The sequence below is a fragment of the Barbatula barbatula genome (assembly GCF_947034865.1).
Source record: "Barbatula barbatula genome assembly, chromosome: 23".
Taxonomy (NCBI): Eukaryota; Metazoa; Chordata; class Actinopteri; order Cypriniformes; family Nemacheilidae; genus Barbatula; species Barbatula barbatula.
Window position 1 is genome coordinate 16,048,015 of NC_136786.1, and position 23,330 is coordinate 16,071,344.

The window sequence follows — 23,330 nt, forward strand, 5'->3', positions numbered from 1 at the left end:
TTAAGAACATAAACACCATGTTTTGAACCGCACTGTTAGTGAGACCCCGCCCCCTCTGTGTGCTGGTGAACGTGCGCTGTCCCTTTAAGAAACGGATCAATCCAGAATGCTGAACAAGCTGAAGGATTACAGCCGCTAAGAAGCTACTTGTCTTTCATTAAAATTACAAGTGATGTCCGAGTAAATGACCTGTCTGCCTGTACAAATCCTTTGCTTAAAACCGCATATGCGAGATATGGGACCGAGGTGATCGGGAAGCACCGCAGGTAACCGCATCCTATTGCTGCATCATTACAACGCACTCGCTCAGTGGTCCTGATCCACATTTTAATGTGCTTGATTGTAACTGCAATATAAAATCACCTTACGTTTGCAATGAATGTCTCAACGTCTCATTTGTATAGTGGTCGTTGGCTTAAATGTAAAACGCGCTGACTAGATAAACGATGTGACGTTACGCGTTTGCTGTGTTAGCGACTGTTTCGTACACGATTGGTTTCCTAGTTATCGACTCGTATTTATGTTCCATGTGTGTTTAATTTTAAAATAATGATTTAAAGCAACATTTCACGAGAGGCCTTGAACGACAGTGATTTTCCTGGTGAAAAATCACGATGGTTTCCATTACAGGTACCGTTATGAAGCTCTGTGACATTAAAACCATTAAATTCCTTTAGGTGGTGTGTTTTGGGCCTTAAACCATTAGCATTTAATGGTGTCGGTTCTCATCCATCAGGTAACATCCCACCAATGTATACCAACCCGTTACCAATAGAGATTAACAAGACCATCATAGTTTAGTGTTTAATACAATATGATCTTGTCTTTTAGCAATGTTTTTGTTACATTTATAAACAAAACTACAAAATCTTCAAATTCAGGGTTTTCTATCTATTTTTAAATGTAAAAGAAGCCTTTCTATCACCCTTCTACACAAAACAATAGACCTGGGAACTGTCTTGCTTTTGGAAACTGATGTGTGCACTGTAATGGCCTCAAAAAACACCTTTTGTTTTCATAGTTAACAAGCAATAGTTTTTATTTGTAAGATCATTGCAAAACCCAGTGACAAGCATAAAGAGAGACTAATAATGATGATTTATGGCTAAAAATAAAAACACGAAATATGGAGATACGAGGTTTCAAAAGGACAGCAGCAAAATGTTTGACACGACAGACATAGGTTATGGATGCTCGCTCACCCTCCGTGACATGAGTCATGTAGGCCTCCATATGTATTTTTTGCAGTTAAATGTTTATTACACTGAGGGAACCCTTGAATTCATGTGCCTATCAAACACAGGATGCAGGAGGATCATCCCTGACACCTGTCTGAATTCAGAAGACATTGTCTGAAGACCCCAGGACTGACCAATAGCTTGGTAAGACCACTTCTGGATATGATTTCATCTGTAGCTAAAAACAGGTTTGTATCTAGAATTTTGAAAAGCATAAATAATGTCCAAATGTTTGTATATGGGGCATGTGGGTGGGTTTGAGATGGCAAAGCCATCTGTTGACTCCTCTTAGTCATGCTCTAGTTACTAAGGGTAGTTGCGTCACTGACATGGTGATGATGTTCCGTCATCAACCTCAGTTTATGATGGTTTGTGTGTTTAGAGACAGAGTGTGAATATATGTTTGAGTCTGTGGGCAAACTACTTTCATTCATGGTGTTTGGAAACTCACACGAGCGCACTTTCTCTCTCATTTATTCTGCCTCTTACTCGCATGGTAGACCGCATTATCATCCGTAATGAATGGGTCAGCATGTCTTTCTCCATGCATGTATATTAATCGCTTCTGATTGGTCAATTTTGTCATTCTATATTTAAATATATTTGTATAATGAGGTCATTGCTGTTTTCCTAGATGCTTCATTTCTTTCATTGCAGTACTAGTTGAGTATGCCGGACTTGTAATTCGTACTGAGATTTCAGCTTCAGACGGTAGTATTTCCAGGTAGATGCTGACAGAGAGCAAGTGTTTTGAGGTCTGCCTCACTCGTACTGCAGCTCTCAGTGACTCAGCAAGAGAAAACACAACGCAGCTTTCGTGACGAGAGACTAAAAGCGGATCAAAAAGACTCAAGACGGGCTATTGACAAGCCTTTTTATTCATCAGACCCAGACAGGAGACTTAAGATGATGAACACGGAGGGCGGATGTTGACATTTTGTTTGGAAAACCGGACGATGCTGCAGTTAGCTGGATTCATGGCACAATCAGTTAGCACACAAAAAACGTGAATCCAGAAGGGTGGGAATAATCTTTGACATTCATTCTCAGAAGGTTTTGCAACAGAAGACTCACACAAGACTGTTGTACGGCCACAGAATCAAATTACACGTTTTATTCTCTCTGTAACTTTAGCTTGCGAAAGAGAGTTTCGAGCTGCTGATGGGAGTGAGAATCAGACCGAAATATCTTGCATATCAGAGGAGAAGCTCGACAGTTTACTGTGAAAACGGGACGCACCCTGAGGGAGTGCGATTTGCTCACACACACTCACTAAAATCTTTGCTTTACACACAGAAATGGCGACTGCCTCAGATTACCAGAGGCACTATAATGTGAAAGACGAGGTAAAATACAACATTTACTGATATTTTGGAATTCTGTTTGCATGAATAATGCTTTGCTGTAATTTGTGTGTGTGTGTGTGTGTGTGTGCAGGTAGACTGTGTGGAGATGCAGTCAGACGAGGGGACAGAATGGCTCACGGAGCTGCTGACCGATGTGCAGCTCCAGCAGTACTTCCTGCGTATCCGTGACGACCTCAATGTCACACGCCTCTCGCACTTTGACTATGTCAAAAACGAGGACCTTGAAAAAATTGGCATGGGCCGCCCAGGTGAATGAAAATGATATAAATGATAATTATGAACAACAAAACTGCTCTTGGAAAGAGTTTTAATGTGCTTTAGTGCAAGCAAGTAGAAAGTTATCTCGCTGTGCATTTCAGCTTTGGGTTCCTATTATTGTTGCTGTGTGTTTGTGGTTCTGTAGGACAGAGGCGTCTCTGGGATGCAGTGAAAAGAAGAAGGGCCATGTGTAAGCGCAAGTCGTGGATGAGCAAGGTATGGTGTGGATTTGAACCAGTGAACTGTTCCTTTAAAAGCTCTTTCGTCAGAATTGTAACTATTCTTAGCTTTGTATACTGTGCTAGGCTTTAATGGACTAGTTTGATGCGCTTATGTATTTTGTTGCCTATGTTGTTATAATTGCTTCCAATGTTTCCTCATCTGTAAGTAGCTTTGGATAAATGACTAAATGTAAATGTACCTTAAAATCTTTGAGAACATCTGCTACAGTGTATCACAATCACCTTAAAGATACTTTGGGAAATAGGTCTGGCATTCACACACCTTGCAGACAGAGGCAGGTAGAATCACCCTCAGCCGTAGTCTCTGTGCTTGGGCCAGCAGGTATTCACCGGGAAGCGACCCGATTCTGATGCAACATCACTCCGAAGTTTATCCCCCTCCCCGGCACAGCCAGAAGGCCAGCCGGCAGATCTCACCTGCCTTATCAGTGACAGAGACCTCACTCTCAATGAGAAACTAGGAGATGGATCCTTTGGAGTGGTGAAACGTGGAGAATGGCAAGCGCCCTCAGGAAGAGTCGTAAGAAACTCCAAATAATTATTTTCCCGGAGCTCATATTGAAAAACATTGCATTGGCAGCGCAAAGGTTGTCGTTTGAACACCCATGCCAAAAAACATTTATATTCAGTATGCACTGTATAAAATGTAAATGTGCACTTCGTCTGTGTTGAAGCTGAATGTGGCCGTGAAGTGCCTGAAGACTGATCTGCTGGAGCAGGGTGATGGTCTAGATGACTTCATTAGGGAAGTGAATGCCATGCACTCCCTTGATCACCATAATCTCATTCGCCTGTATGGCGTCGTCCTTACGCACCCCATGAAGATGGTGAGGACGGAGAATCATCCGCAACACTAATAACGTGATTATTTAGTAACAAATATCTAAAAAATCTTTTCATTTTTGTTTCAGGTGACAGAACTTGCCCCTTTGGGTTCTTTATTGGACCGCCTGAGGAAGCGACAGGGTCATATATTGATATCAGTGCTGTGCCGTTACACCGTTCAGATCGCCTGTGGCATGGCGTACCTAGAGTCCCGGCGGTTTATCCACAGAGACCTGGCAGCACGCAACATCCTTTTAGCCTCCAATGACCTCATCAAGATCGGTGACTTTGGTCTCATGAGAGCCCTGCCTAAAAACGATGATCATTACGTCATGCAGGAACACCACAAAGTCCCTTTTGCCTGGTTAGAACTCAATTTACTTTCACGTTTCTATTTATTGTCTCCAGTCTTTTTTTTGTCAATTTACTTTCACGTTTCTATTTATTTTCTCCATGTCTTTTTGACATCCCCTTTTTCCCAGGTGTGCTCCAGAGAGCTTGAAGACACGTACCTTCTCCCATGCCAGTGACACTTGGATGTTTGGAGTAACATTGTGGGAAATGTTCACTCACGGTCAAGAGCCATGGATTGGGCTCAATGGTAGCCAGGTATACACACATGCAGCACCTGACCCTAAACAATATATGTGGCTGTACAAGTTAGCTATAGATATGTTGTGTGTGTGTCCTCCTGTATAGATTCTTCACAAGATCGATAGGGAGGGAGAGAGGCTTATCAAACCAGAAGACTGTCCGCAGGACATTTATAATGTCATGCTACAATGCTGGTCACCCAAACCAGAGGACAGACCGACATTTGTGTCCCTCAGGGACTTTCTGGTCGAGGTGAGATGTCAGATGATAACTTGAACTGGTTTTATATTATGTTGTTCTCATATTAAAGTTGCAACTTGTTTGTAGACAATGCCCACAGACATGAGGGCACTCCAGGACTTTGACGAGCCCGACAAACTTAAAATCCATGCCAATGACATCATCACCATCATCGAGGGCAGGTCTGCATGTCACCTTTGCCTTTTCTTTCATTTAGATTTGGGTTACCCAGCTGTCAGAGACATGAATGCACATTAAAGGTCTGCCTTTCTGCAAAATGTGAAAGTACATTCTTAGACAAAGTACATAATAATTATACTTACAGGTTAGATGAAAACACTCAGTCCTTCAAATACCTCTAGTGTACATCATGATAGCATGTCACATCATCTAGGTGAATCTAGTTTGTGTAGCTTCTAAACAAGGCATGTTAACAACAGCACATCAGTTATTTCAAAACATAATCGCTGGTAATCATAATAATTGGACTCTTTGTATATTTACATCTGTTTTATATAATAATTTTCTCTTTGGTGCAGGGCGGAGAACTACTGGTGGAGGGGTCAGAACAGACAGACTTTGAAAGTGGGACAGTTCCCCAGAAATGTGGTGACCTCTGTGGCTGGCCTGTCTGCTCAGGACATCAGCCGACCTCTGAAACACAGTTTCATCCACACAGGACACGGAGACACAGACCCGCACCGCAGCTGGGGCGCCCCGGACAAGATCGACGAGTAAGACACTAGCAGTTCTTTCTCATTGACCTCTCAGCTTTACCTGCTTTCACCACTAGATGGCAGCAATGTGTTATTTCAAAGGGATAGTTCACCCAAAAAGGAAAACTCTGCTATTATTTACTCACCCTGAGATTGTTTCAAACCTGTATACATTTCTTTGTTCTGCTAAACATAAAGGAAGATATTTGGAAGAATGCCGGTAACCAAACAGATCTCATTCCCCATTTACTGCCATAGTAAGAAAAATAAAGACTATGGGAGTCAATAGGGGATGAGATTTGTTTGATGAGTGACATTCTTACTAATATCTTTCATTGTGCAGAACAAAGAAATGTATATAGGTTTGGAACAATCCGAGGGTGAGTAAATTGAGACATTTTCGGGTGAACAATCATGTGAAAAACTGATAAACTTTGGAATTGACTGGAGTTTATGTGGAGGTTTGCTTATTTGCTTACCACATTCTTTGTGCTTTTTGTTCAGCCTGTACCTTGGCAATCCCATGGATCCTCCGGATGTTCTTGGGTTTGATTCGACTTCAGCCAAGCCTACCAAACTGCCAAACCGGTCAAAAAGTAAACAACCACTTGATCTTACTGAGCTGGTGCTCAACTGTTCTGTTATCCACAACATTCTGCTCTTCTTTAAATTCATCACATATTCTGTTTTACGCTTTCCATCTGTCTTCTATTTCTTATCTTTGGTTTTTATCTGTGTCAGAACTACCTCCTCCTAGGCCTCCTAAGCCAGCAGTTCTTCTTAAGAGTAAGATCCATTTCTTTTCCTCTTTGAGAATCTCTGGTAGAATTTGTCTTTCTTGCCCCTTTTCCCTTGATTGTAGAGGTTTTATTGATGTTCCCAGAACCGTTTTACGATTCTGTGCTTGATGATGACGACGACGATGACCTGATAGTGACGGGTGTGAAGAAGCTTTCTCTTAAAACCCCCACATACCTGGGTTTGCGTCTCCGTCCTTGGGAAAGCACCAGCCCCAGGGACCACCTCAGCGAAGTCTCCCTTATTGACTTTGGAGACGACAGCTTCAGCTCCACCTCGCCCTCCCCCATTACAGAGACACCCAATCCCAGCACGCCACAACCAATCCTGTCCTCCGCTGCTTCCATCCTGGACATGGCACCACTGCAGAGCCCCAACCGTTCCCTGCCTAACCCCTTGGACCCCACACCGGTGGTGGATTGGGACGTGCGTCCCCTTCCTCCTCTCCCGGCGTACGACGAGGTGGCTGTGGAGTGTGAGGAGCAGGAAGACTTTGAGGTGCGGTTCATAAATGCATCTGCGACGCAGGGAGACGCCGCAGGTAAGGAGATGCGATCAGAAGACGACGTTAAAACCGACCATAAGCACAGCATAGAGGACAACCTCTTTCTACCATCCAAACGGATTGAGGAGAGCCACTCATTTTCACAATCGGCAGACATCTTTAAGGAGCTCCAGAAGGAGGTGATGGTGAAGCTTCGGGTCCCTCCCACGGGACGTTCCCTTCCGTCTTCACCACTTCTCATGCCTTCAACTCTCACACCCCACCGCCAGATCATCCTGCCCTCCTCGTATGAGGACAAGCCTCAGCTCCCCCCTAGAATCCCCATCCCACCCATACGGCCCTCTAGGCGGGCAGGAATATACGGCAGCAGGCTTTCTGTCTCACTTGGTGACCACGACGATGTGAGCCGTTGTCCACCTCAGATACCCCCAAGGGATCACGCCGTATCCCAGCCCAACTCACGGGCTCCAAGTCCTATGGCACAACAGGTCGACTCACCTCAACAAAGATCTAGCCTTTGCTGCGTCGGGTCGCTAGGTTCTTGCCTATCCCCATCGTCATACTCATCAGCGCCCTCCAGCTCCTCTACAACCTCATCCACGTCGACATCCACCACCACCAGTTCCAAATATGGCTCAACTGACATAAGACAGACTCAGGCAAAGAGCCCCATCCTGCCTTCAGTTTATGGCAGTGTGAAGGCCACCACTACTCATTATTATCTTCTACCAGAGAAACCAGCATATATGGAGAGGTTTGGTCGGTTCGTGAAGGACCCAGAGGGAAATGATGAAAAAAGAACTGCAAATATGGCCACCGTGAGGCCCATGGTTCAACATCAAGTCAGTAATTCCCTGCCTTCACCTAACAGCGGAAGCTCACAAAGTCTGGCATGGCCGAGTAGTACATCCGCACAATCCGGTGTCTACAGCCGTGTCCCACTACAACAGGTGAGAAAATGCCATTTATAAAACCAATGAATAATGTTGTGTCGTGGTGATTTATGGGCAGGGTTCTGTGTTTGTAGGTTCAGGAGGCGGTACATGGCGTTACTGTAGAGGAGTGTCAAACGGCCCTTCAGACTCACAGTTGGAACGTTCAGGAGTCTGTGAAATACTTGAAGGTACAGGAGTCTGTTTGTTTTATTTCGGAGGAGAAGGGTACGTGTGGTTTAGTGATGGATCCTTGTAGCAGTTGTATATGATTTTGTTTTTTGATGTAGGTGGAGCAGCTGTTCCGACTCGGTCTGAAGCCTCGAGCTGAATGTGTGGAAGTTCTGGAGCGATGTGGCTGGAATCTGGAGCAGGCCAGCATCCAAATGCTGGATTCCTATAGTCCATCTAGACAAAGGTACAGTAGTTTACTTGCATATACCTGTACATGATTCTAGTTTATATGGTAAGACTTTACTATAAGGTTGTATTTGTTAACATTGGTAACACTTCCGTATAGGGGGCAATTCTCACTACTAACTAGTTGTTAGTAGCATGTTTATTATTGGCATATTGGCTGTTTATTAGTACTTATAAAGCACATATTCTCAATGACCATATTCTACATCCCCAATCCTACCCAATACCTAAACCTAACAACTACCTTACTAACTATTAATAATCAACAAATGTAGAGTTTATTGGGGGAAAAGTCGTAGTTAATGGTTTGTTAATAGCGAGAATTGCCCCCCTATACTGAAGTGTGAGCGTTTACGCAATAAGCGTAAGTAAATTAGTGAACACAAACTAACAGTAAGCAATACTCCTACAGCATTTATGAATCTTTGTTGTTGATTTCAGCCTTCACTAATACATTTTTAAAATTAAACATTGTCATTTTTAAAATGTTAACAAATACAAGCTTTTCGTAAAGTGTTACTGTTTATACGGTATCGGGGCTTATCAAGTGCATTTCATGCTTAAATCTCTTTATTGTGTGTGTCAGGTTCTAACAGTAAGAGGATGGAGCCAATGATAATCAAGCTTCACAGATGCCACATCAGTCAGTAGTGCTTATAAAAAATGCACAGTTCACTTGCTTGACATAAAATATTGTGGAAAAACAAAAAGGGACAGCGTACAAGGTTTGTTGTACCCAACGCCTGCTTAGTACGTTTTCAAATTCATTGCTTGACTGCATATGTCGTGATTTTCCAAGACTTCTTTCTTCAGTCTGAGGTGTGCCTGCAGTTTATTCAGTGTATTAAGTGTAAAGACGTTGCGCTAGCACAAAAAACGTTGGATGTATGGACCTGTATTAGTCCTGTTTAACACAAATCGGCAGTGTGGCACTGCTTAGCCGAAGCGTATACAGTATAGGTATAGTCAGAGCCTTTTGGTTTTATTGTGTGCTGAAATCAGTAGAAAATAAGGAGCGTTTGTATAAAACTCTCATTTGAAGTGTAATGTAAATGCTTATTTAATTTATGCCGTTTTTCAAAATGAATGCTTCATGTGCATACATAGAAATAATTGTATTTTGTATATTGCACTACAGTTCTCTGATGCAGCGTGAAAGTTTAACGTGCTGCTACAGTGACGTATGAAACAGGCCTAACACTCCAGTCCTCCAGTTAACTCTGGTTCATGTAGTTGCATGCTGAACACAGATCTCCTTGATGCTTATGAGCTTTCGCTAGATTTTCAGTATTTTCAGTGGTCCATTTTTCATGTGCCATGACTACAATATTTATTGTATTTATTAATTTAATTTCTTCGCCAGAAGTCTTCAGTCTCTTGTGTTTAATCACCAAACCACCAAAGACATGTTATGTTCTTTCATTTGTTTACACAGTCACTGCTTCAGCTGCCGCTTTGAATGAAGAACAAGCTTTTTAGTTTCGGATAAGTGAACGCAGGTTTCAAAACTTGATTGAAATTTAACTTTCCGCAAAGAGTGGATCGCATGTATTATTATAAAGAAAAGCATTTGTTATACACATGGAATGGTAGCCTATAACAGCCTTAATGTGCTTTGGTCTTCTATTAGAAAGTAGTTAATTTAACTGTGTTGATCATTTACAGTTACGCGTCACACACTTTGAATCAATCACACACAGAGGCTTCGGCTATGCATCTGTGTGCTTTGTAATGTTCATCATCTCTGTTTCCAGATGCTTATAACTGGCGTTTATTGCACTTGTTTTGTGTACATGTCTATGCAATTGTTGGTGCGATACAGTTTTTAAAATATAGCCTGTGTCAGTGCTCACCTCATCATGTAGAGTTCACTCCACTCTTTCTGAAGTGGTAGGCAGAATGATGGGCTTATTGTGAAAGCTTTATACATGTGTATTGTATACTTATTTATCTGTATTTTTGTAATAAATTAAATCGTTAAAACTTGTCATAGGGATTGCATTCTTTTTGGTAAACTGAATAAGTTTGGTGCTTAAATGGACATACACCTTACTGATCACATCCATATACTGGAACTCTTTTACCACTGACGTACGTTAAAAATATAATGAAATCATTTCTGCCCCGAATTCACTATAAGATGTCAGTATGATGATGTGGAATTATATAACTTATACATGTGTTCAAGACTCTCTAATTTATCATTAGTCTGTTGACTAAATAGATGATATTTAAGAGATCTGTATTATTTAGACCCTTTACAAATTTGAGGTCTCTCTGATCTCACCAACAGAATTGCTTTAAATGTTATTTTAGTTTAGAAAATTGTTTTATTGTAGCCCCTAAATTTGACTGGATCCCAACTTGTTAATGTATATTTATCTTGACTAGGAACATTAGTCCCAGATTTAAATGAATGATTGAGCTGTCTCAACTGAAAATGAATTGCCCTTACATATCATAGAATATGTGCCATTGTTTTGGCTAAAGATACACACAGGTAATGTTTCTTTCTAAAGCATTTTTAGAAAAGTGGCTGTAATATCCTATCCAACTAAGGTTTAGTCCTGGTTTAAGATAAGCCTGGGCTTGTCTGTGAAACCAGGCCCATGTGTTACACACATCTACAAGAAATACACATCTGTGCAATTTCAGACTAACAAAATAACAAGTTATACTTGCCCAAGCAAAATTATTCTCAAAATTGTTCTTTTTTAAAAGATATAAAAATACATTATCAGTTTAGTCACCCAAAATTGTAATTCTGTCATCATTTACTCTCGTCATTTCAAACCTGTATGACTTTCCTGTATGATTTTTCAAACGAAGATATTTTGAAGAATGTTGATAACCGAACAGTGGTGACACCCATTTACTTCTATTGTTCTGTTCTGCGGAAGGTAGAAAGTCATACAGGTTTGAAATGACAAGGAGGTGAGTAAATGATGACAGAATTTTCGTCTAACACTTTAAGCTCAGTGGTCGTGCATGTGATAGCGTCGGTGGATTTCCTCCCTGTCCCCTGTTAAATCAATTCAGAGTCAATACTGAGATCCTGAAAGTGTGCTTCATTTAGATTTTCAGAAATACCCAAGAAAAACAAGACGTTTGTCTTAAGTTACTAGGTTTACCGTGCCTGTGGAAAAAAAGTGTGAAAATAAATATATATATATATATATATATGAGGCTTCATTTATAAAAACGTGCCTACGCACAGATTTGATGGTAAAGATGTGGAAAAGTGCTGAGCAGACGTAGGCTGCGCACTTTTGCTTGTCTGAGATCTGATACCGTTTGCTGTGTGCAAGATCACGATCATTTGCGATTTATAGACTTCACATCTGATCATTAAAATTTATTTGATTATTTTGACATACTTGATGTCATGCGCGTGATTTGATGATGCATGATTACATTTACCAATATGAGGACAACAAAAAGCATAAGTGCAATAAAACTGGTCTCATATAGCCTACCACAGTATACAGAGCTTTGTATTTCAGTAAGTTGCTTTGGATAAAAGCGTCTGCCAAATGTATAAATGTAAATGTAAAATGTAGAAAAAAAATTGTTTCCAGTTATGTTTATCTAAATTAACTATGACAAACGGACGTCTGATCAGCTCTGGTATCAAAGATCAAAGTTTATTTCTTAGCGAAAAAGCCCCACCACATTCATATGTGTAATATTAGGATCAGACGCCACAAGTCAAATCTGTTTACTTCAGCCACATGCAGTTCAAGCTTCTGCCGACCACTATCACAGAAACATCTCAGACGGCTGAGATTTTCTGTCCGATCGATAGCACTTGTGTTGTAAACAAAGCTGTGCTTCTCGTGGCCCATGAGTTGCTCTGGCATCTCAAAGCAGCTGGCACTAAGACTTTATATACAGGCGTTTTCATCATCTGCTGGATCTCAGGAGGAAGATGACACAGTTGGATGGCCTTAAATATCTGCAAAGGGTGTGTTGTTTGATATTTCCAAGGGAAAGGAAAGTGCTGTCTGCGATGCTTGTTGTCAATAGAGGACGAGAGGTATTCCCTATCCTTTTGTCTCCTCTTGGCTGGAGACTTTAAAGGTCTGTGACGAATTCCCGAAACTGGCAATATCGATCCCATCACATTTGGATGATGTCTCACTCTCCTCCGGGTTCATTTGAAAGTGTTAAACCCAAGTGACACACTTTGTGTGTATTAGTGACCCGATGCTACAGAATAATCCTGGAAGAAATATAATATTTTCGACATCCGCGATGACGTCAATTGCCAGAAGAAATCATTTAACGTATTTACATCTGTATGTTAATAAAGAAACATTAACAGTTACAGTTGAGGTTGCATGTGACGTGCACATTTTTCTATACGAGTAATGAACTCATCAACAAATTTTCCAAAAATGTATTTTGTACATATTTTCCTTTGTTGTTAAAGGTCTGAAGGGCAGACAGAGAAAGAAGGTTGACATTTTCCTTCAATGCTTCTTGTTGCGTGGGCTGTTTGCGGGGACAGAACGTTGTGTACAGGTGGCTCGTCTTAGATAAGACCAAGGCTGTAGTTCAAACAACTCTCCATCTATCAATTCAAAAACTTTCATTTCACAGCGACTGATAACTGTGGGTCACCAAATATACTTCCCACCATCATAACACCAATGTGCGCTAGTTCCCAGTCTTGATAAAAAGCAGACGGAAAATTATTTACACCTTGATGACTAACAGAGTAAAACACTCCCATTAAAGTTCAGCGTTATCTATTATATATAACAAACATTAGGTGAGCTTCTGAAATATGTGACGTATACACAGTCTCTCTATTTCTCCTCTATGCTCCGTGCCTTTTCATTTTTCCCTTCTCATTAAGCAGACGTCTTTGGGCTGAGTTTGTTTTCGCCGTGCACTCTGAGGTGTGAAATTTTAAGAAACTTTCTTTTACACCTCTGCTCATACTGTGCCATTGCTTACAGCCATGCACTTTTTCTGAATTCTTGTTATAATAATTATGCTCTCTCTGTAGGTGTGATTCAAAAGTGTGAAAAGGTTTTTTGTGCTGCCCTAAACCAAGAACACAGAAAGATCCATGCAAGTGTGCTCCATGGTTTCTTAAGCCACATCTCTCATTGGGCCCTTACACGCAGCAGCTAAATTTTAATGTCGCTCCTCTTTTGTGTGCTAAATAACATTCTGTTTGTACATGTTAATTTTGATATACAGAAGTGTTGGCCTATATCAATTTTATCAAAATAAATGCATAAACAAATAAATGTAGATATAAATACTTAAATTTAACAAATAAAGCCTGATGTATTGTTTTAGTAAATAATTTCATTATGACCTTTTCGTGGTCAAAATGTAACCTAGGTGGGTAAAGAACACCCCTTCAGTCTCATTCTCTGTTTTAAAGTCAGTCAGGTACGGACCGGAAGCGTACACGCACGCAGCTCACTTGTTGACGTCATTTTATAAAAATTACACGATTCATTATTATGTTATTATTAGCTTATAGTATTTTAGTCAATTAAAACAACACAAAACGTTAACTGTTATCATGCTAACCTTTACACCTGACATCCAGGATTTTGTTGTGGTGATAAAGCGTAGGATTATCGTATTTCAATAGTTGTACAGTTTTACATAAGCATTCTCTGATGGAGAACAGCAGCAGTGGTGGTACATGATTTTTATTTCAGTTCTTTTATTGTGAGAGTTATAATATAAATATGTATAGATTTTATATATAAAAAAGGATGAATACACACAGGGATGTAAGGCAGTGCAGAGACAAAGTGTCTGTATAAGTTTTCAGCGTTTGCATACGCGACTTTGTGTATGTGTTTGTTGTTCTCTGTGGGGATTGTCTGTCTTACTGCTCTTTAATGGAGACAGATGCCTGTAATGGTCTGTGTGAATGGACACAGATGCATCACTAACTAAAGTCGCACATCAGCGACCAAGTTTGTGATGGAAAAGCACAGAGGGTCTCTTTTAAACATGAAAAATGACTGCTGAGTGCCTCCCTTTCCTATCTTCTTTTCACACTTTCACTTTCTGACCTCCAGTTTCTCTATTACCACTGAGGACAGTCTTAATACAGTATGTCCACCTTGTTCCCTCACTCCCCAAATACCTCATTATTAGGCATTAGTGTTCTTGAAGGGATGACTGAGCCGGCATGTGGGGCGTGTACTGTATGATCAGCGTAGGGGGCATTTAGCCTTTATACAGTACATTGGCTAGGACAGTTAAAGTGCTTTGTCATTGATTCTCCAACAAGGCCGAAAGGCCCATCAAAGTATCATAATAAACATCAAAGTTACGTCCTAACAGTTAATAGTGTTGAAACGTCTTTTCTACAATATTTTATGAATTTTTGGAAGCCATGCACTCCTCACTGTTACACTGTATCAGTGTCTTATTTAGTGTGTGTCGGATATCTGCTTCTGTAAATCTCTTTGATTCTCCTAATTGGAAAGTTTTTCTGACACAATCTCAGATGGTGGCTGCCAGCATCTCAAAGGTTTCGAGTAAAACAGGACTTGCATATTTTGTGGCTGATACTTTGGTGATACTGTGTCACTTCACCTTGACTGCCTCTTCATCCCTACTCATAATGGTGATTTATGTATGTACTTTTTCTCTTCTACTACAGTAATTGACAACGTGATGAATGGCTTTGGAGAAGGCAAGGTGTTCCAGCAGAACTGTACTTTACTCTTTTTGCCTGGAGTAAACTCAAGCAGACTCAAGTGTCCTTTAAATAGTGAGCTTTGCATTCATTTGAAGATACCTGGGTGAAATGGACAGGCCCTTAGTTGACACCAAGTCAAATTGCTCAAGTCAGTAATGAAAGGCATGCGGTTTTATTATGAATGAAGCTGGTTCTTTTGTTCTTTTGAAGAGTGCAGTCCATAAACGGATTATTTGAAATAATTTTATCATATGGAAAATATATTCTTAAAGTTAAAGTATATGGAAACGGTTTGAGACAATGAGTCATGTGTATTTTCAAATGCTTGAACAATGTACAGTATTGCAAATCCATGGGCTTGTTGTTCATATTAATGTGCATGTGCCGAAGATAAGCATGAATTACGGTATGAATTGTGTTCGACAGATTTGAAATGCAACGCCATATAGAATTGAGCTGCATAGCTAGAAGCATTTGCATTCATTTCAAGTAAAGTACTTTGGTCATCTTGCTGAAAAACTGATGGACTATTTATTTCAACTATCGAGTCGTGGTTTGCACAGTAGACTGTCTCCCAAAGAAATGACAAATTAAGAGGTCTGCATCCAGTTTTTCATAGGGAAAAACCGACGCTCTTGATAGTAGTTTCGGCTTGACTATTGAACCACATATGTGAAGGATAGCTCAGTGCCCATCACATTTGAGCATTATTGAATTTTCTCCAAGGCTACTGTCACATTATTGGAATTTTTTTAGTATATCATGTAATGCCTGGAGAGAAAGAAAAATGTTCCATCCATCACTTTGGATAAAAGCATCCGCTAAATGATAAGTATTAGAAAGAGATATTTCAGTGTCTGATCCTTTCAAGAAACCTTCAGGGCAGATTTTTCTTTGCGTCACATAAAATACACTTTATCGTAAGGTTTGCTTCAAAAAACCAGTGAGGGCATAGACGTCCATCTCATACCAGGCTTGTGTTATTTTCTATCCCCTTCGTTGTGTGAATTTGACTGCACAGTTATTCTTTGAAAGTTGTCATGACAGCATGGTAATGGTATAGTTTTTTCTCTTCTGTCCGGACATCTTGCTTATAGTGATTGTCGTGTGTGGCGCCTTTTGCACAGGAAGTCTTTTAACCTAGGCATATACAGTAGGAGAGATTATTTTTGCCTGGCTGTGCCATTATTTGTCATCCTAACATTTGTCACCATACATTTGTGTATAAAGAATAGAAAGCATACCCTTAGGACAAATTACCCTATTTTACATGCATATGCACCAGATTTGCATATCTATTTATAGTTTTCCATTTCCATTTATTAATCAAAAGTGTGTATTATAATGCTTTTCGTGCTTTAATGTTGTGATGTCATTATGACTGTGTTTTGGTGAGTATGTGTCTCTGGAGGGCTACTAAATTATTTTTGAAATCATAGTGCCGAGTAGACAAGGTAAATATACTGATTTGTTGACTTTTACAGAAACAGTTATTTCATTATTGTTTAGTCACCCTCATATCACACCCAACTCTATGTTTTTTATTACATAAAATTACATAAAAAACAGCTGAACATTTCATTTTTGTGTGTTCTACAGCAAACACGTATTCACAGAAATTCAACCAAACAGAACACACAACACACCCCTGTTTCACGAAGAAAGGCAGGATGTACTGTACACTATAACAGGAGTTATTGTAAAGTGATGCTGTCAATCGTGGTTCTGTGATTGGTTTCCTTTCCTATGGCTTTGGAATGGAGTAGCACCACCAACTTTGATTCTGTAGCTCAGAGGACCATGATTAATGATGGGAAATACATTCTCATGACCTCTCAGGCTCTTCTTTTTCATTGTTCCCTCAATCAAATCTCGTCCGGTCTGGGCCCATTTCCCAGGAGGACACCAGGGAAACATGGAGCTGACAACTCCTCTCATTCCACTCCATGCTGTTTGTAAGGTTTGGGGCTGAAATCTATTCCCTGTGTGGAGGTGATAAGTAATCACTATAACTGTGAAAAGAACACAAGTGGTGACTCTTCATAATGCACACATAGAGTAGGGATGCCATGATTCAAATGAATGATTCATCTTTCCTGAAGCATCAACAGGAGTTATATTAAGTTAAATAATTAAGTTATTCTTCCATGTGAACAGGAACCATGTCTTGCAATTGTAATAGCTGGCAGTGATATCACAAGTTTGGAATGTTTGGGTGGTGAACAATCAAGGTGGGAGGAACTATTTTTAAGAGAGAGAGTGTTACGAATTGCTTGAAGGATTTTCGACATCCCATGTTTTCCTCCCATGATTTTTTGCAGTGCACCTCAGACAAGCTGTCAGTGTTCAGAATATTATGCGGATATAATGAGACACTACCCCAAGTCAAGACACAAGTTCCCCCTCAGATAGACAGTCTGTGTCTGTATGAACATGTCATGTAACGTGGCTGTGACTGTCTGAATTTATCAGATTATTTGATATTGATTGTAAACACTTCATTAAATATGTGAACTCTTGTGTGTACAGAACACGATCGAGTACTCTGAAGTAAAAACTGTATTTAACTGAGTGTCCAAATCCGAAGTACCTTGATATTCTTTATTTTTATTAACCTGATTTGGCTTTTCCATAACATAAAAAACAATTTAGTTTTGCAACCTAAATTGCATACTGTAATAGTTTATCTATATCTAGTCCCATATACACTTATAATCTCTGTTTTAAGATTGTCTGGCAAAGCAAGCAGAAGCAACACCAAGGTCAGGGGTTCGAGTCAGCAGACAACCCAGGAGACGTACAGGATGCCCGTATGTCACATGCGGATTTGTTTGCGTGTGTGGTGGAAGGGAAGTAGCTAAGACTATATATACCAAATCCATTTTTGATCCTGAGGCCACGTCCCTTCACTCATGTCCACCCACGATCTAATCAGACTTCATTATTACGACCTTTGGCATCACACTTCAGTCTCATAAAATTCAATATAATGCAGACTCCCTGTTGATATAACACTTGAGGTTAGACAGAAGAGTCCCTCTGTGATTTTTGCTAAATCAAAGAACGTGAGAAGGAAACATCAGGTGGTACATCAGAATGTTTCTCTGTTTTTATTTGGCCTGAATTAAAACGTTGCTATGGGCTGTCGTGTAATCACGGTTAGGAACATGGTGGTCAAAGTACAATACTGGTTGAATAGTTTTTTCTCTTTATACACATTTTTATAAATAATGTTTTCCTTTTCTTTGCGTCTCACAACAGTGCTAGTGGATCGTGCCTTGCTTTGCGTGAAAACGCAGCCGTTTTGAGGTCTTGTTTTTTTGAGTGCATTTACAACCTTTTTAGTTTTCTTCATAACTCTGTCACTACCACTGTGAGAGAAGTGGACGATACCATGTAAGGCAGAGTTGATGTCAATTTGTGGTGACAGTCACACATACATTGCACTGAAAGAAGGGAAATGTGATTTGTTGCAAATACTCTTGGGATGAGAAGATTTACTTAAGAAAGAGGACCTATGGTCTTCTTAAGATAGATTTGCCAGGTTAACACCTTTCTAAGAGTGATCCTTACATAATAGTAGATGTGGGTTATGTGGCATGAGAATCAAACCCATGACCTTGGCATTTCTAGTCAGTAGTCAGTTGAGATATATACTAATACATTTGAATGTTCATTTTGTTCTCATGCCTGATTATTTGCTTTTATTCCGGCAAGGATTTCTAGAAACGTTACATAGATGTGTGATGCTGAATATAGAAGCTGTGAAGGTTATAGGATGCTTGTGATATGTTTGGTTTGTTTTGTTTGTGTGGCTGATGAATGAGAGGAAGTTAATCAAGAAAAAACACTTCACTCATATCCACCCATATATGAACTGATCAGACATCATAATTTCGACCTTGAGCGGCACACTTGGATGATATCCAGTTTAATGCAAACTGCTAGCATACTGGATTTCTTGTCTATCTAGAATAAGCTAACTATCACACGTTTAATATGATACACAATATTTGCGTTTTCTATGCAGAACTTACCGATCTCATCACTATCTCGATAATGCCATTACATTTATTCTCAACTGCACAACATCTGGATAAACGTATAGCCACAGGTGAGATTTAAGAGCTGCAGACGGAAAAATGATCAACAACTTAATTTTCCCTCATCTGCTTTTTACCTCTGCGTGTCAGTCATCGGTCTGCTTATAGGTAGTGGAATCTTCGTTCAAATCAGATTTGGATCTGTATCTGAGGTACTGCTGTACATATCAAGTTAAGTTTAAAATAGTAAGTTCAGGGATGTTGAAACTGACCTAGTTTCAGTTTTCTTGGTTCGTTTTTTGTTCACACCAGTGACCTTGTCTAGCTAAACCCAGATGTGCCGCTGTGAAGGGTGACATCATTAAAATGAAAAGAAAGGGAAAATGCCTGAAAAAGTATTCAATTTATTTTGTTGAGTGACCTTGACATAAGTGTATATTGATATTGAATAATTATACAGATAATACAATGACATTTCCAGTTAATATAATACAAATGTCAAAAGATACTTCACCAGTTCGGACACACTTAGATGGATTTACTTTTCTCAGTTGTATGCTTGTGTGATTCTGATCAGTTGACAAATATAATATACAATGTGTATTATAACATTGCTCTTTTTATACTCGTGATCAGCTGTCTGAAATTCTGTCTGACACAAATGATCCCTCCATTAGAAAATTCTTAAAAGGAAAAGCGGGAGAAAAAGCGAGAGCAGCACCCCCTCTGTGCAGGGCCATTTATCTCCTAATCACATTATTTTAACTTCCACCAGAGGAGCTAGAGATTTAAAGTTATATGACGCAAGAACCCCATCCTTGCTCAGTCTTATTTGGGATTTGATATTTGGGCTTCAATGGGCCTGAAGAGGCATCAACGTACAGAAGAAGAATGTTCCTTTTTGTGTGACACAGTCCACGTACAGTATATGTTCCTCCTGCCATTACAGGAAAATCCATCATGAATTTGGACCTTATTCAATCCAGGACAAAATGAAATCCCACATCAATAGAATTGATTGCAGAGCAATTCTCTGATGGCCCTTGTGGAAAAAAGATGGACAAATAGAAAGAGAAAATTGCATTCCCTGACCCCTCACCCCTCAAAGACTCCCTGTGCAAGAGATAAGTAGATTTACAGGCAACAAAAAGCAGATGAACAATCTGAAGTCACTTTGTAACGAACTCCCGAATGTGTGTATTACTAAAGGCTACAAGTGAAATGTGCCATTTTTAAAGAGTAAAAACATGAGCGTGTTCAATCTTTGCATATAATAAGATTGACCACAAAATCGATTCCTAATCCTTATTGAGTAAATACTCGCATACTAGTGTGTTTGGGGTCGTTGTCTTGTTGAAACACCCATTTCAAGGGCATTTCCTCTTCTGCATAAGGCAACATGACATCTTTTAACCGATTCATGATCCCCGGAATCCGATAAACATCAGACTTTCTTTGATAACTCTGGAGCTGATCATTGGTGGAGTCTTTGCTATTTTGGCTATTCTTCGATCCATTCTAATGGTAGTTTTCCATTTTCTTCCACGTCTTTCTGGTTTTGGTTGCCATTTTAAAGCATTTGATATCATTATAGCTAAGCAGCCTATGTTTTTCTGCACTTCTTATATGTTTTTTCCTCTCTAATCAATTTTTAAATCAAAGTACGCTGTTCTTCTGAACAATGTCTGCACTGTAAAAACAAACAAGTTAATTCAACTTGAAATAATTTGTAACCTGGCTGCCTTAAAATATTGAGTTCAGTATGCTAAAAAACTTTAGTTGTTGACACATATTAAGAGTTCTTTGAATTAAGAATCAATAGTTGGGGTTAAAATGGTTAAGTGTTATCAACTTCATATTTTTTTGACCAACAATTGTGGCAATTGGACCAACAAGAAAAGAAAGTTGCGGAAACCTAAATTGGAGTAAAAAGAACATAGAATTTGTAAGACCAACAAATGTTTAGTTGTTAAAACTAAGTATCTGGTTGCATACACTTATAATTATTAGTTGTGCAAACTAGATAAAAGAAACAGCTTGTTGAATTAACTTATCTTTTTAAGGCAGCCAGGTTACTTTTTCCAAAATTTGTTTATCTTACTTGGAATGTTAAGTTAATTCAACAGGTTGAACAGTACTGCATAAAAATGACTTCCGGACATGGAATTACAAGCAGAATGTTATTTTATTTCATTTAAATTTCCTTTATAAGGTATATTTTAACATTGACATTTCATATTAGCATGCTACTTATGCAAACTAGTGCATACGTAAAGAAATATAAAAGCTTACTGCCTTTAATTGCTGCTAAATTTGAACAAATACATTAAACAAAAACATGTCTCTCGTTACAGAAGTTAAGTGTTCGAACAATGAAGACAGTATAAATATTACTATAAAGCAGCTATCTAACTAACCAACCAAAGCTAGAAAGTGCAAGAAAAACACTAACTGACATTACACTTCTTGAAGCAGCCTGTTGCGCAGTCCATGAACCTTTGCAGAACAACTGCCACTGCCAATGCCCATGAAAACTTTTTGTATCACCTCAAATGTATACTTAAGTGTCTTGGGATAGTCTATGTCTAGACAGTAAAGAAGACCCATGAGTGTAGCAAAGGCATTTGCAACATCTTCCAGGTCATGTTGGATGATCTGCTCCTCCAGAACCACGGCAACATTCACCATTTCCTTTGCCAGCAACGCTTGGCTGCCTCCCTCAGTAATAATGAGAATGCCAACATCAACTCCTTTTGTTGCATCTTTTTCTGAAATGGCATCCTAAGAACAAATGAACAGAAATATTTGTATTTAAAGACGTATAATACCAAATTGAATCTGCTACCCTATTGGAAGAGAAGGGACAAATGCAAAACTGAGGATTTCCTGTACATTTTAAATTAATCCACAATTTGAAATTCATTGCAAACTGCCCAATCTAAGTAAAAAAAAAGAGGTCTCGGTTTCCCACCGCAGAGTTTTGCTGTGAGCAGCAGGTAAAAATCATTTTCAACTAACTTTTCAGCCCGCACTTGCCAACTGTATTAACCAGTTTTACAAAATGAGCAAATCTCAATCATATCCTGCGTTCTCTTGTGGTTTACGGAGCTATAAATGATTCGCCGATATCTTATATTCGCTAGTGACTGAATTGTTTTACCTGTTCAAATGAGTCATTCGTATCACATATGCGTTTATACTGGCGAACACGTTGTGAACAGTATAACGCTAATTAAATGAAACAACTGCACATTATAAAACGTTACAACGATGTACAGCACGTTTTACAATTTCAAGAAAATGAACGTACTTTGATGAAAAAGAATTAACCTAAACTGCCGTGAAACACAGCTACTTATAGCTCTTGTTCTGCGACTCTTCAGCGCCTCAGTGGTGCTAATAAAGAAACAGCGCCTGGATTGTGGCGTAATGCCGCAACTACAGTTACAAATGACAGTCTGTTGATCGTCCCGATATAATTTTCGCAAGAGTGTGAGACGGAGGCGGCTTCTTATTTTTTATGCAGGAAAACCGTCGATGACATATTTCAATAACAGGATGCCACGTCCGTAAAATGGCAGTGAGCACACACAAAGAAGCAAAACGATGAAGGCACTTCACGGAACTCTGCTCGTTAACTTACTTGGCGAGGACAAGCGTATTTGTCAAACCCTGGAACATGTTCAGCGTCCTGTATACCTTAACAGTGACTTTTACAAATACTATCTGGATATACATTTTTCCTCAAGAACTCATATAGAAGTCAGCCACGGCGCATGGTCACCTGTGTTCTGTGTTGTGAGGCAGGCTCCGCGGGTTTTTTGCAGGGGCCGCTGACTGATTAGAGGCCCTATGGATTTGGCCCTATGTCCTCATAATAATCACAAACAAATTGGCGAAAATGAAATACAAAGTTTAGTTCTCTTCACTGTAACTAAAATATAATAATATATATATATATATATATAATAAACTGGATGTGGTCACAACTGAATAGCCTACAACAATAGGTGAACGAATTAACTAGTAAAATAATAGCTTATTCGTAATACTAAGAACATACATGTGCAGGTTTCTGTAAACACCTTAACGTGGACTTTCACAAATAACAAGATATAAATTTGCACTTACCACAAAAAATGGAAGCTTCTCGTCAGTTATAGCGCATGGTCGCCTCGCCTCTGATCCGTGTAATTTTTGATAGGGTTTCCTGACGCAATTATGCAGGGGTGAAGGGTGAGTGACGCGCGCTGCTGACAGGCTCGGTGGGCGGGGTTTCCATGCCACTCAGACAACTGAGAAATCTTTGTTGAATGAACTAGTCTGATTAAACGGATTAGTTGGACACAGGTAAACTTAATATCCTAAGTACACTCAACATTTTAGTTGCATATACTTAGGAAAAAAAGTTGAATCAACTAAATCCTCAAATCCTTTTTTACAGTGTGGATTGTTTTCAGAGAGAAA

The 23,330-nt window shown here is 39.6% G+C and overlaps 1 protein-coding gene across 1 annotated transcript; it reads left to right on the plus strand.

The window, feature by feature from the left end:
* Positions 1-71: 71 nt before the first annotated feature.
* On the plus strand, positions 72-10,124 carry tnk2a (tyrosine kinase, non-receptor, 2a). Its single transcript, XM_079447302.1, has 18 exons — positions 72-266; positions 1,304-1,382; positions 2,535-2,584; positions 2,676-2,853; positions 3,009-3,079; positions 3,407-3,625; positions 3,780-3,932; positions 4,017-4,294; positions 4,413-4,539; positions 4,630-4,776; positions 4,852-4,946; positions 5,304-5,498; positions 5,985-6,076; positions 6,222-6,266; positions 6,364-7,733; positions 7,811-7,906; positions 8,006-8,133; positions 8,722-10,124. The coding sequence occupies exons 3-18, from the start codon at positions 2,537-2,539 to the stop codon at positions 8,726-8,728; spliced, it is 3,249 nt and encodes a 1,082-aa protein (XP_079303428.1). The 5' UTR covers positions 72-266; positions 1,304-1,382; positions 2,535-2,536; the 3' UTR covers positions 8,729-10,124.
* Positions 10,125-23,330: the final 13,206 nt, after the last annotated feature.